Genomic DNA, 12,798 nt, shown 5'->3' with positions numbered 1-12,798 from the left:
TCAATACATGCATGTATTATACAGTGAGCCAGCTTGAGAAGACAATTTCCCTTTGTACACGCCATCATCCACCAAACCTGATATATTTAAATAGTTGAAACATTTTTTTATGCAAATCTTGTTAGATGATATTGACCCAAAGGGTTTGGCAGAAAAAGTATTTATCTGAATGACAAGATAGTTTCAACATATTCCCTAAATAATATACCCTCATTTTGCCTCTTATGACGTGCTCAGAAATTTAGTCTAATTTCCTTGTCCGTATTTATTTTTTTTATGAACAATTCTCATAGAATCATACTTCGAACGGCAATAAAATCTAAGAAACATCCTCCCCAGAAAATTGAGAAAAAAAAATCAAAACTCAAAATAAAACGAACAAACAATTGCAATCTAATTATTCTACAAATTCATAGTTTCCATGACCCCCTTAAGTCAAGAAACACATCCATTCACTTGACATTTCCCCCCCCTAACAACACAGTATAAATGACCCTTTGGCCATGAATCACATAAATCTTCATAAACATCATAATAAATATTTACAATTGCACAATACAACCATGCAAGCGTAGGACTCCTTTGGTTATCCACATGCTTGCAAGTTCAAACAAGGTCCCAAAGTTGAACCATTTGAAAAGACAAACTTGAACTCTTAACAACATACGCAGTAGCCACATTCATGTACCAGAACATGTTTGTCTAGAAGTTCATGTTGGAACTCTTGGTGAATTCACGCAACGGTGCGGCGATTGAACACTGGAAGAGACTATGATTTGGGTTGAAGAAGTAGCAAGCATAGAAGATGGTGAAGAAGCTGAAAAACCATAATCTGACCCAATCAGAGAAGAAGCAGAGGTATGAAACCGACCCGAGTCACCGGGAAGTTTCATGTATGAGTAAGAAGGTGACTCACAAAGCCATGAACCGATAGGCCCTTGTTTCCCATTCTTGTACTGCATTATAGCTTTGTACACAAATGGAATTAGACCCTCCATTTTTATGTGTGATAATGAGGGAAAAACAGAGAAGAAACAGAGGAAAACAGAGAAAGTGAAAGATTTTAGGGGAGTTGGTTTGTGACATTGAAGGTGAGAGGACAGAGGGCTTCTTGGGGGTTTAAAGGTGTGGGATGGTATGTGTGATGACGTGGAGTAATAGCACGTATTGGAGTCCAACTCTTCACGCTAAGCCAGGAAGATTTCAACGCAAACCCACAAGGATATCTTGGAAGCTATGTGCCAAAAACCAAAAATGTTATTGAAATCATTTTGTGTTGATCCCACTTTTTTTTTTTGGCGGTTTGGTTTGATGGGGTTTAAGCTTTTAGAATAAGATTGGTTGGTTTGATAAGATTTTTTAAATTGTCCACCACTTGATTTGGATTTCATCTCAAACTAGGGACTGATAAATGACCACTGATTTCAATTTTAATTATACTTGTTTTTGTTTTAATTTTTTTTTCTCATTTTAATGCTATCTAAGTCACTATTGCTGGTTCAGATGTTGTTTTAAAGTATGGTAGGTGATAAACTATTCTTTTGTTCATTCTATAGGGCCAGTTGTATCCGTGTACGTGTTGGTGTATAAGATTTTATGAATCATGTTTTGCACATCGTGGCAAAAAATAATGGCGCCATGCATCAAGATCGAATTTGTGTGTATGATAATTATTATAGATTTATAGTGATGTTCTTCTCTCAACTAACGCTGAAAATAAAAAAGGTTTCTGATGTTTTGATTGAATCCAACAAATGCCCAATATATTTCTATATTTTTATGCAATGAGTGCCATTAACACGTGCTTTATACTTCTCATCAATTTTACCACTATCAAGTAGAGAAGTACAGCTTAATTGAATTGAAAAAACATATTATATATGGAATGATGAGATTTGTGCCTACTGATGCAAGTAGAGAAGTACAGCATAAGTCTTAAAATCTCAATGCACGTTTTACTGAAATCTAGATTTTACAATGTATGTTTGCTTTAACCTATTTTAAAATATAACTTTTTTTAATTAGTTTCTGAAGAATTTTAAAAAATAAAAAATATTGGGTTATCAAAAACCTACTATATCAAAAATTCATTTGTCTCAATAAAATTGAATTTGATCTTCTTAAATAAAATTTTAAATCCAATAATATGAATGAAAAAAGTAATTGAAAAAGGAGATTTTAATAAAGATGACCAATTGATAAAGATTAATCGTTTACAAAAATTAATGAATATTTTACACTAATGTCATGTTTAAAAAAACACCCACTAATCCTATCACTTGTCAAAATTTTCACTTATTTAAGTTTTATCGATGTGGCTAAAGTATTCTTTATAAAGAGTAAATAATAAATGTAGTGACAATATAAATTTTTTGAAATTATTATTTAATAATTATCATCTAATAATTTTTTATAGATTGATTATATATTTTTTATATTAACTATACATATAAATTAAATTATTTTATAAATACTATTTAAATTATGAATAGATCGCGGGGTCATGGAGATCTCTTGTCTCATAAGAGTATTCTTGTTTGTTTATATCAAGAAAAATAGAATAATTTACTATAAGGAGGCTTGACAAATCTTTTTTTTTTTTTTAAATAATAATTGTGCATACCATGCTTGCTTCATCCAAATACCAACTCCACTGTCTAAATCTTAAAACAAAATCGTGGGTGTTGCATCATGAGGAGAACCGTATGTGGACTTAATAATTGGAATTAATGGGACAATTAATGTCATTTTCTCCCCGCAATAAAATTTTAGCTTTGTGAGATCAATTCCCTTTAAGATAAGATAATTAATCAAAGCCACACAAACTGCGTGCATCTATCTGAGTTTTGTGGGATGAATTAGGTGAAGATGGAAGAATAGGGCTTCGTGGTGTGAAAGTCTAGTCTAAGTTATGTAAATTTCGCTTTTGAACTTACCTTGCAAACCAACAAATTAAACAAACAACATGCAGGCAACATCAACTTTTGCGCTGTATCTATCCATCGCCTACATCGACGTTCATGCACCGCACAACTTTTTGTCCTTTTCAGTCAGTTTTCTGACCAACAAAGAATAGGATGTTGATTATATCCACGATAATTGCTTCCAATAAATCTCAGCCCTTGTTTTGAAATAATTTATATATTGTTTTAACTAGAGTCTCAGATTAAAAGAAAAATTAAAATAGAAATTATTTTAAATTAATTTCGATATATGGTCGGTGTAAAACTTTTTTAGTGTACTCTTGAGTTTAACTAAATTTGTATTGTATGATTTCATTTGTAATGGCTTTCCGACGGACCTTTCAGGAACTATTTTTTTTCAGTGACGTTTAGCTTTATCTTTTTATGTTTTTAACAAAGAAAAAATAAATTTTTGATGAGTAAAAAAAACTAAATTTATATGATTGGAGGATCACATATAAAATAGAATTTAATGTCTATGTACCGATAATATAAAAATATTTTTATACTATTATTTAATTATAAATCACCGTTTAAATTATTTTAAAATAATTATTTTAAAATTTAATAAACTTATTATACATGATGAATTGTGATTAAATGACTTACAGTTTTTACATACTTTTTTTCTCTATAAAGTATGATTGAACTTTAAAACAAAACAAAAGTTTTGTAAAAATCAATAGAGATTAAAAACATATTTTTTTAATCAAAACATTGGTCCAATTAGTTTAATTTTTCAAATAATGTTTGTATTATTCACAAAAAGAATTCGTGTATTTTTCATTTTTGTTTAATTTTTTTTCTTAATTATTGTTTTAGTCTTTCAATTTTGGAATTATGTTTTTTAAATCCCTAAAATTTAAATTTACTTTTTTAGTCCTTAAATTTTGAAAATTGCACTTTTTAGTTCCGCATATCATAAATTATACTTTATGACAATTTTAAAATATAAATTCTAACAATTGAAAATTAAAAATCAAATTATAACAACTAAAAATAGTCACAAGTTATCAATTTATTATGAGAATAACTAAAAAAAACAAATACGTATAAATATGAATCATATAGAAATATAAATAAAGATAAAATATCTTTAAGATATGTGTAGAATACTATTATTTGTGGGAGGATGTCCAACGTAGACTTTTTTTTTTAGCATTGTGGTCTTCTTGTCAATTTGTTGATGAGTTGGTTTTGCATGCTCTTCTCTTGGTCTATGACCATATCGATCGTTTGTACTCCCATTTTCATAGGATCACCATGTCTATCAATTTGTTGATATAAAGAAGACACAAGTTCAAGATGAATGTCCCCGCCACCATGGTTATCATCATTATGATTATCAATATCATCATCTTTGCACTCATCACTATCATTATTATTATAATTGTTGTTATTATCATCTTCATCATTATTGGCATCACTCGTGTCCCTCATTTGAGTAGGCAACATATGACAATAACATTTATTTATTAAGATACTAGTTTGGTGATCATCTCGTGCCATACTGAGAATGTATTTTTTTTAATTATTGGTGTTTATTAATTTAATTATTAAATTATATAAGAAAATAATTTTTAATGTAATATATAATATATTTCAATATATGTAATAATTAATAAATATATAGAAAATAATTTCTAATGTGATATATAATTTACAGAGGAAGAGGACGAGAAAATTTCAACTAAGATAGAAACAACAATTTTAGGTCATTCGACCAAGAAAGAGGTCAAAATACTCTTGGTGTTGTTAAAGGTAGGGATAACAATTACAAGGCCAGACATATTTTAATTACTACTATGAGTAAATAGACATTTTGGTTCTTGACTTTTGACCCCTTTTGCAAATTAGACCCTATCTTTTTGAAATGTAAAAAATAGTCCCTATCTTTGCATAAATTTTGTAAAATATTCCTTGCCGTTAAATTTAAAAGTAATGTCATTAGTGAGGTGCATTGTTGAAAATTTTAATGCCACATACACTATCCAACATGACAAATTATCTCAGATTGTGACATGTAGACTAGACTTTGATGCAAAATTTAAAAAATTGTCAAATATTTTCTTGATTTTTGCTGTTGTTGGAAAATTGAATTGGAATAAAAATTGAATTGGAATGAGAAAAAAGAAAAGTAAATTAAACATTACAAACCAAATGAAATGTATCAAGTTTAATAAAGTTAGATGCTTTTCTTTGTATTCAAGTCTAAGAAGGGAAACAAAAATAGAGACTTGGCCAAGGGAAACAAGTAATTGAGATTCCTCTATGTTTTTCATAAGACCAAACTATGCTGAATCACAACGCGGAGACATTAAGAAAGAATAGAACTTTTGATATGAGATTTTTGTTTTTGGCAAAGATGAGAAACCGCAACTCGAAATTTCCACCAAAAACATATTTAGAAGTGAAATTAATAAAGGGACAACATTAAAACAATAAAAATATAAAAGAGGAGGTGAATGGTACCCATTTTACCAAAAAACTGAATGCAGCCTCACTCACTCTGTTGTAGTAAAGAACTGACAAATAAACTAAATGCTGAGAGTAGGAGAAGGAGAATAAGAAAATGAAGAAGAGAACTAAGCATTTGGTTTTGATTAAGAATGAATGAACATGAACAATGAAGTGTGGAATGGAGAAGCGTAACTCACAATGGGGCGTTGATCTGAGAGAGAGACATTGAGAAAAAGCAACACTTCATGGACTACCTGGATGAGGAGTAGTGCCGCGCCATCACGATGAAGAGCTCCTCCATCCTCCTCCGCTACGCCAGCCGCTACCCCTTTTGAAAATAATATTAGAGACTTTTACATACTAATAATATTAGAGGAGAGAAGCTTTAGAAACCCTAATTTGAGGAAGAAGAAACAAGTGAAGAAGAAAATATTTGATAACTTTTTAAATTTTGCATCAAAGTCCAGTCTACGTGTCACAATCTGAGACAATTTGTCACGTTGAATAGTTTATGTGACACTAAAATTGCCAACAATGCACCTCACTAACGACGTTACTTTTAAATTTAACGGCAAAGACTATTTTGCAAAACTTATGCAAAGATAGGGACTATTTTTTACATTTAAAAAAGATAGGGTCTAATTTGCAAAAGGGATCAAAAGTCAGGGACCAAAATGCTTATTTACTCATACTACTATTGTAGAAAGTTAGGGCAAATAGCTGTAGACTGTGTGTTGAATTGAACATACCTTGATTTTTCTTCAATAACAACAATAAATACAATTGACTGTGTGCTGAATTTGTTTGTAGATATTAAGGAAAAAAGTATATTTCATATTAATATTTGGATTTGGGGGAGATATTAAGATTTTTCATTTTTGTGTGATTTGAAAAAGCTAATTTCAAATTAAAAAAAAATAGCAATCAAACATCACATGTTATGATATTACATGAAGTAAATTAAGGAATAAGACAAACTGTTCAAATATATTGAGATAATTAACACTACTAAAAAAACTACCTTTTATGATACGGTTTTGACAACGATTGTCATAGGCCCGTCTTAGAAAGCATGGCAGTGACATTTTTGTAAATATTGAGATTTAAAACAAAAGCGATGAGCTGTTCTACGGCAGTTATTCATAAAACCGCCTTAGAATGTATTTGTGTACAAGGATGGGTTTTATACAGGACTGTCTTTGTTTTTAAACATTAGGAAAATAAGTCACGCGACTACCCCCTTTTTCTTCTGCTCTCTCGAATCAGAAACCCTAATGTGTTTGGGATTTCAGAGAAATAAATTTAAACAGATGAAGGGTCTCTTCAAGATGATTATCTTTACCAAGATTTTATTCTCTCTCTCTCTTTCGCTTTTCATTGTTTATTCTACCAATAAAAGGATTGAAAGCTCTGCATTCGGGAGCGTTTTCTCGTTCTCTTGCACCCTCACTTTCAGTTTCACCTGCTTCTTTTCTTTCATCATTTTTTTCTGCTTCATTGTTCAAGGGCTGAAAATAGTTTGTGCATGATTTTTAGGTCAGTGCGTTTCCGAAATCCCAAGCTTTGTTTTAGATCCGCTAGCTCTTTTGTTCACATTTCGAGTCCTGCATTTATCGAAATTCTTTTTGTTGGTGAATCTGTTGCATTTGTTGTTTATGGAGTTTTAGACGATTGATGTTCATTCATATTATATTAGATTGCGCATGAGTTTGGTGGTGTTGTACCTTGGATATTTTTTTTCTTTCTTTTTGACCAAAAAAAATTGTTTGCTTCTTAATTCATTCATTTTTTCTTGATTGTTTTGATTGTTTGAATTGTGTGTCTATGTTTTTGTTACTAAGTTATTGTGATGCATTGAGGAAGATGATTGTGTTGTATTATGTTTATGATTGGATTTTGGAAAACTTTCATTATACTAGTTTGGATTTTACATTCTTTGAAGTAGTGCAGAGAATTTTATTTTATGCAGACATGGAAAGGGGGAGAGGATGCCAACCATACCTATTTTAATAGCAAGGTATTCAAGCTTTTTGCCAACCATACCTATTTTTATTTGGACTGAAATTGGTCTTAAAAGTATTCCTATTGAAGTTTACTAGTGCCAGCTTTGCAAGTTTTGAAAGCTGGAAGCTTTTGTTTGAACGCTAGATTATTAAATACTGCTTGCTTTGTCTCTGTCTCTCTCTGGTTGCTATAAGTTGTTTTCTACTTTTTTGGTGGTTATTTTGCTATGCAGTTGTTTCCAAAATTAATGTTCGACATTTAAATTTTGTTTAGCCTTTCTTTCTTGTTACATTCAAATACCTTTTTAGGTTTGATCTTCACTAAGGAATTTTTCGTAGAATTGGCTTAAGTGGTGAAGTGTGGCAGTTGACTATCGGACTTGATTATATATTATTTATGAACTATATATATGTAGAGGTTGATTAGATCTGGAAGTTTTTGTTACTGTTGAGTCTTCAACTATTTTCCTGAAAAGAACTACAAAGTGAATTTGTATCGAGCTGATTGGTACTCTTGACTTTCTTCATTTGTTTTGGTTAACATGTTTAAGCCTCTTCATTGTCCTCTTGTTGTGTAGTAACTTAAGTTGCTTTGACAGGATTGACACGTCAGGCACATATTTGATTTAACTAGAAATGGGTTCACACTTTGTAATGTACCTAGCTAAGGTGAAAGGTTTGATCATGACTTATTTGAAAAAAAAATCTTTTATGCTTACTAAGTTGCCTGAGTATATTCTCATGGAATGAGATATAGTTCCTTCAGTTGTTCAACATACTAGCATAAATTATTCAAGTCTTCAAGACTACATATATTTGTCAACATACTAAATATCTTTCTTTCATAATTCAGTTCCATTATGTTTGGTGCCCTGTTTGTTTCACTGTCCTGGAACCAACCTCCATACTAAATACCATTTGTCTTTTGTTTCAGCCTAATTTTTAATGTATGGTGCAATTGAAAGTTTTCCATGAAACTGAATTTTTTGGTACACTTATGAGATATACTTTGTCTCTTTTCCAGAAAATTCAAAATCAGGACTACTAGAAAGGTCACTTTACAGCTTTAAGTTCAAGGTACCTGATTTTTATTTTAATTGTATTAGCATATAATTTATCTTTATGAACTTTTTTTTCTTCCTAGTTGATTTGATAAAGTGGAAACTGGGAAACATGACTTTTTTGTTGTTTGTTTTTCTATTGGTTTTATAATTTACCTTCAATGATTGTCATGTTTCTGCCTTTTTCTTAGGTTGTCAAGCTGTTTCAAGAATTATTTGCTTAGACCAAGTATAAGGAAGCTACAGAGCTTGCCGCAGAATCTCCACAAGGAATTCTTTGAACTCCTAATTGGAATATGTATGTAAGCCCACCACGGGAACCTCGCCAACATATTTTATTTTATTCAATAAATTAAATTAAGTATTTTTTAAATTTATTTAATTAAAAATACAAGATTTTATATACCATTAAAAAAACCCTTTCTCGATCAACTTGATTATTTATTCTTCTTAGGTGATGATTATTATTTATTAATATATGTAATTGTTATATTTTAAGGTTTTATTATAAAATACATTTTAAATCAGGTCATATATATATAACTAAACGCAAATTTTATATATAAGAAACATCAAATTCGTTACAACAGACAAAATGATACCCGTTTAATTTTCAGCCCTAGGACACAATCGATCAACCACTACTTCTAATTCCATTGATCTCTTTTTGTAATGTTGTACACGTATGTGTAAGGATGCATGTTTCATTAGAAGATTAATTTCTTTCAGACAGCATACATTTTAAGACGATTGTTATAACAACCGTCTTAGAATCATCGATTTTTCTACGATGGTTTTTCCTGAAACTGTTGTTGATGGTGTTGGCTTTCAATGACGTTGACTATAAAGATGGTTTGGAACCGTCGTTAAATGACTTTTTTGTAGTTGTGTAATCTTATATTCAATTTTGAAATTTCTTTTTGTAAGTAATTTGTTTTTTTTTTGAAAAAATATTTAAAAACAATATATGTCATGCCTTTGAAGAGAATAAATTGAGAGATTTCAAAGTAAAAATCAAATCTAATTCTTATTCTATAGTTTAACATCGAAAACAACATTGATTATTCTATATACATTTGGAACCATCTTGGTTTTTAAAACTCATTTTGACAATTCAAAGTTCAAAACAATTGAGCTTTCATTTATTTTAAAATCTTTATTCATTTTCAACTAGACATGGCAACGGGACGGGGACGGGTATTGTCTTCCCAATCCCCGACCTCGACTCTCCAACATATACCCGTATCCGTCCTTGATACCTGACGGGTTAAAATTTGTTACTCCATCTCCGTATCCGTTGGGTATCAGGTATCCCCGTCCCCGGTTTAGATTTCTAAAAAAAAAATTTTTTGAAAAAAATTATATTGAAAATTTGATTTTAAAAAAATTTGATTGTTTCATATTTATTTATAACAATTTGTATTTGCAAAACATTTATCTACAAAAAATCATCAAAAAAGAATTTTAAATTATGTAAAAATTATAAAAAGAATTAACAAGTAATTAATAAAATTTTAATAATTTCATTATCGGGACGAATACGAGAATAGGTATGGAACGGGTAGTGACATCCTCATCCTTGACCTCGATCCTGATTAAAAAAATCGGATAATTCCCAAACCTGTACTCGGTTAACTTGGATATTTCTCGTCAAAATCGATACGGGTTTAGACGGATACCCACGAGTACGGATTTTATTGCTATACCTATTTTCAACTTGTAAAAGATCTTTTTTGCTTGTGACTTTTCTTCGTGCGATTGCAGCATAAAAGAATGAAGTATAAAACATAAAGGTTATATTTCATAATTGTAGTTTCAAGGTGCATTGAAAATTGCTATATACACCATACTTTAATCTTCTTCTTCTTCTTGGTAAATTTTATGTCTCATTAGTTGGAACTATTGTTTCTTGATCATTGTTGTAAGTAGTTCTTCTTAATCATTGTTGAAAGTAGCCATTGTTCTTGCGTCATTATTTATTAACTCAGGTGTTCTGTCAAAAGAATAAAAAGCTATCACATGTGTATTGAAAATCTGTTAGAAACTAAATTCTATTAATAACTTGTTTGGGAGTATTTATAAAGTTCAAGCAGTAAGTAATTATTTGAGTTTATGATTATTATTATTATTTGAGCGTTATGATATATTAATTCCTATTAATAAGAAAATGAAAACCCGTCTGAATATAAAAAAATGAACCTGAAGCAATCAATTAATAAGGTGCATTTATCTTAATGGACATTTGTTTTAAGAATGAAAGAATACAGAAGATCAAAGAAAAGAAGAACGAATGAGAAATTATGGAGATGAGCGTTTTCTTAGTAGTTGTTCCCGACCAATAAATTGCTCATAAACTTTTCATAGGTCTAATAAATTTCTCATAAACTTTTTGCCTGAACCGCAATCATTATAGTTATCAAAGTTGCAGTAAAAAAATAGCATCAAAGTTATTATTAGTTTTCTTTATTTTTATAAAAGATAATAAAATCTTAATATATAAACCTATAATTTTTCAAATTCCTTTTTTAATTTACTTATTTATGTCATTTTTGAAATCATTTTTATTAAATTTTGATGCCAATTCAGTAAATTTGTTTTTTAATAAAATTTTAAAATTGTAAGTTAATACTACATTAGTATATTAACGTCACATATATGATTTAATATTTGTTAGTCATTAATGCATAGTTATAAATTATTTTAGAATTAATTACATTTGCTATAAAATAATTTAATTACATATTAATAAAATATATTTTTAATTGTAAAATAAAAATAAGTCTTATTTTTAATATCATTAATTAATACAAAATTTAATATAATTAAATTCATCAAGTCTGATTAGGCAAAGTTGATAGTAAAAAGAAATTTATTCTGCATTTTTTTTCTGAAAGTCGTTGGTGAATTAATGTCTAATATGATTTAAAATTTGATACTTATTTATAAATTATTTTAAATAATAAGTTAGTTACTTTATAATATATATCTTTAATTATAAATTATTTTAAATTTGATTACATTTTTTATAAAATCATTTGAAATATAATTTAATTACATATGAATAAAATCATTAATAAATATATATTGTAATATAATTTTTATGAATAATAGAATAATTTTTTAAAAAAACATTAATTTGATCAATTTAATCCTTCATTTATTCAAATATAATGAAATTTCATCAATAACTATTGTTAATTGTAACTTTTGATCAACATTTAAGTATGATTAAATCAAATCAAGGGTTATTATTAAAATAAAATCCCAATATAACGACTCACAATTGTGCAAGTCTCCTTTACCTGTAAACTAGATAGATAGACAAAAAAAAATCTAATGGTTTTAAAATGTTTAAATATTTTGTTTTAAAATTTTTTTGCATTGAATCAAATAAATGACTATTAGAAAATTAATAAAACAAATCTAATGGTTATTAAGCATTTTTCTATAAAAAGAATTGTGAATCAAATCAATGACTATTATGAAATTAAAATCTTGATCTAACGTTAAAAAAGTATTCAAGCATGATAAATACACATTGATTATAGTCAAATTAAAATTTCAATGAAAGAACTAATATATCTTCCAACTTTCTTAACAAATCTGTTATCAAATTAGAATCGATGTTATCAAATTAGAATTTCGATTCAACGCCTAGTAATACTTCAAGCTTCCTTTAAATAATATATACATCATTATTCATTAGTTTATTTAAAAATAACGGCAAATGAGGCCTTAATTTGTCTATCTTATGTTACTTTTTTATTTCTTTATGCAGTCAATTTATTTAACCAACGAACCTGCAACGATATGGTGCTTGAATCACTGCGTGTTAGTTATTTGTTGGCACACTAATGGGTTGACATTGCTATGTTCCACATGAGCCTCTGGTCCCAGATAAAGAGATTATTTTATTGGATATCACTGCTAAGGTTTGCTTTAAATAATTTGCTTGCATTGGCATATTGTAATAGCATGAAATTGTAGTGATAGTAACACATGAAAATTGCTGTAAGAAAAAAGAAGTAATACTTATGAAGATAGGAAGGAATAGTACCACCAGATACCTATACAAACAGGGAACAAATGATCTTTCTTGACTTTCTATGATTATTTATTTTAGGTGAATAATATGAAATTAAAGGTTATTGAAAGAATTAATTGTAATGTATGCAAATTTAATAAAGTGTAGGTGAGTCAACATAATACCCCAGTCCAGTCCAATACATGAACACAAGATATTAAAAATAACGACATAAAATGTTTGAGCCTACATGGTGGATTAAGGTTTCCTTATTCAGGGCCTAGCAT

The 12,798-nt window shown here is 29.0% G+C and overlaps 1 protein-coding gene across 1 annotated transcript; it reads right to left on the bottom strand.

The window, feature by feature from the left end:
- Positions 1-343: 343 nt before the first annotated feature.
- On the bottom strand, positions 344-1,178 carry LOC114414986. The gene has a single exon (XM_028379467.1). It carries the CDS (start codon positions 996-998, stop codon positions 711-713), a length of 288 nt encoding a protein of 95 aa, XP_028235268.1. The 5' UTR covers positions 999-1,178; the 3' UTR covers positions 344-710.
- Between the last annotated feature and the right edge of the window lie 11,620 nt (positions 1,179-12,798).

This window comes from Glycine soja, chromosome 1 (genome assembly GCF_004193775.1).
Source record: "Glycine soja cultivar W05 chromosome 1, ASM419377v2, whole genome shotgun sequence".
Taxonomy (NCBI): Eukaryota; Viridiplantae; Streptophyta; class Magnoliopsida; order Fabales; family Fabaceae; genus Glycine; species Glycine soja.
Note: the sequence above shows the minus strand (reverse complement) of the source record. Positions and strands in the feature narration are given on the sequence as shown.

Excerpts from the sequence above, each read along its gene's own strand:
- LOC114414986 (XM_028379467.1), bottom strand. The coding sequence starts at position 998 with ATGGAGGGTCTAATTCCATTTGTGTACAAAGCTATAATGCAGTACAAG.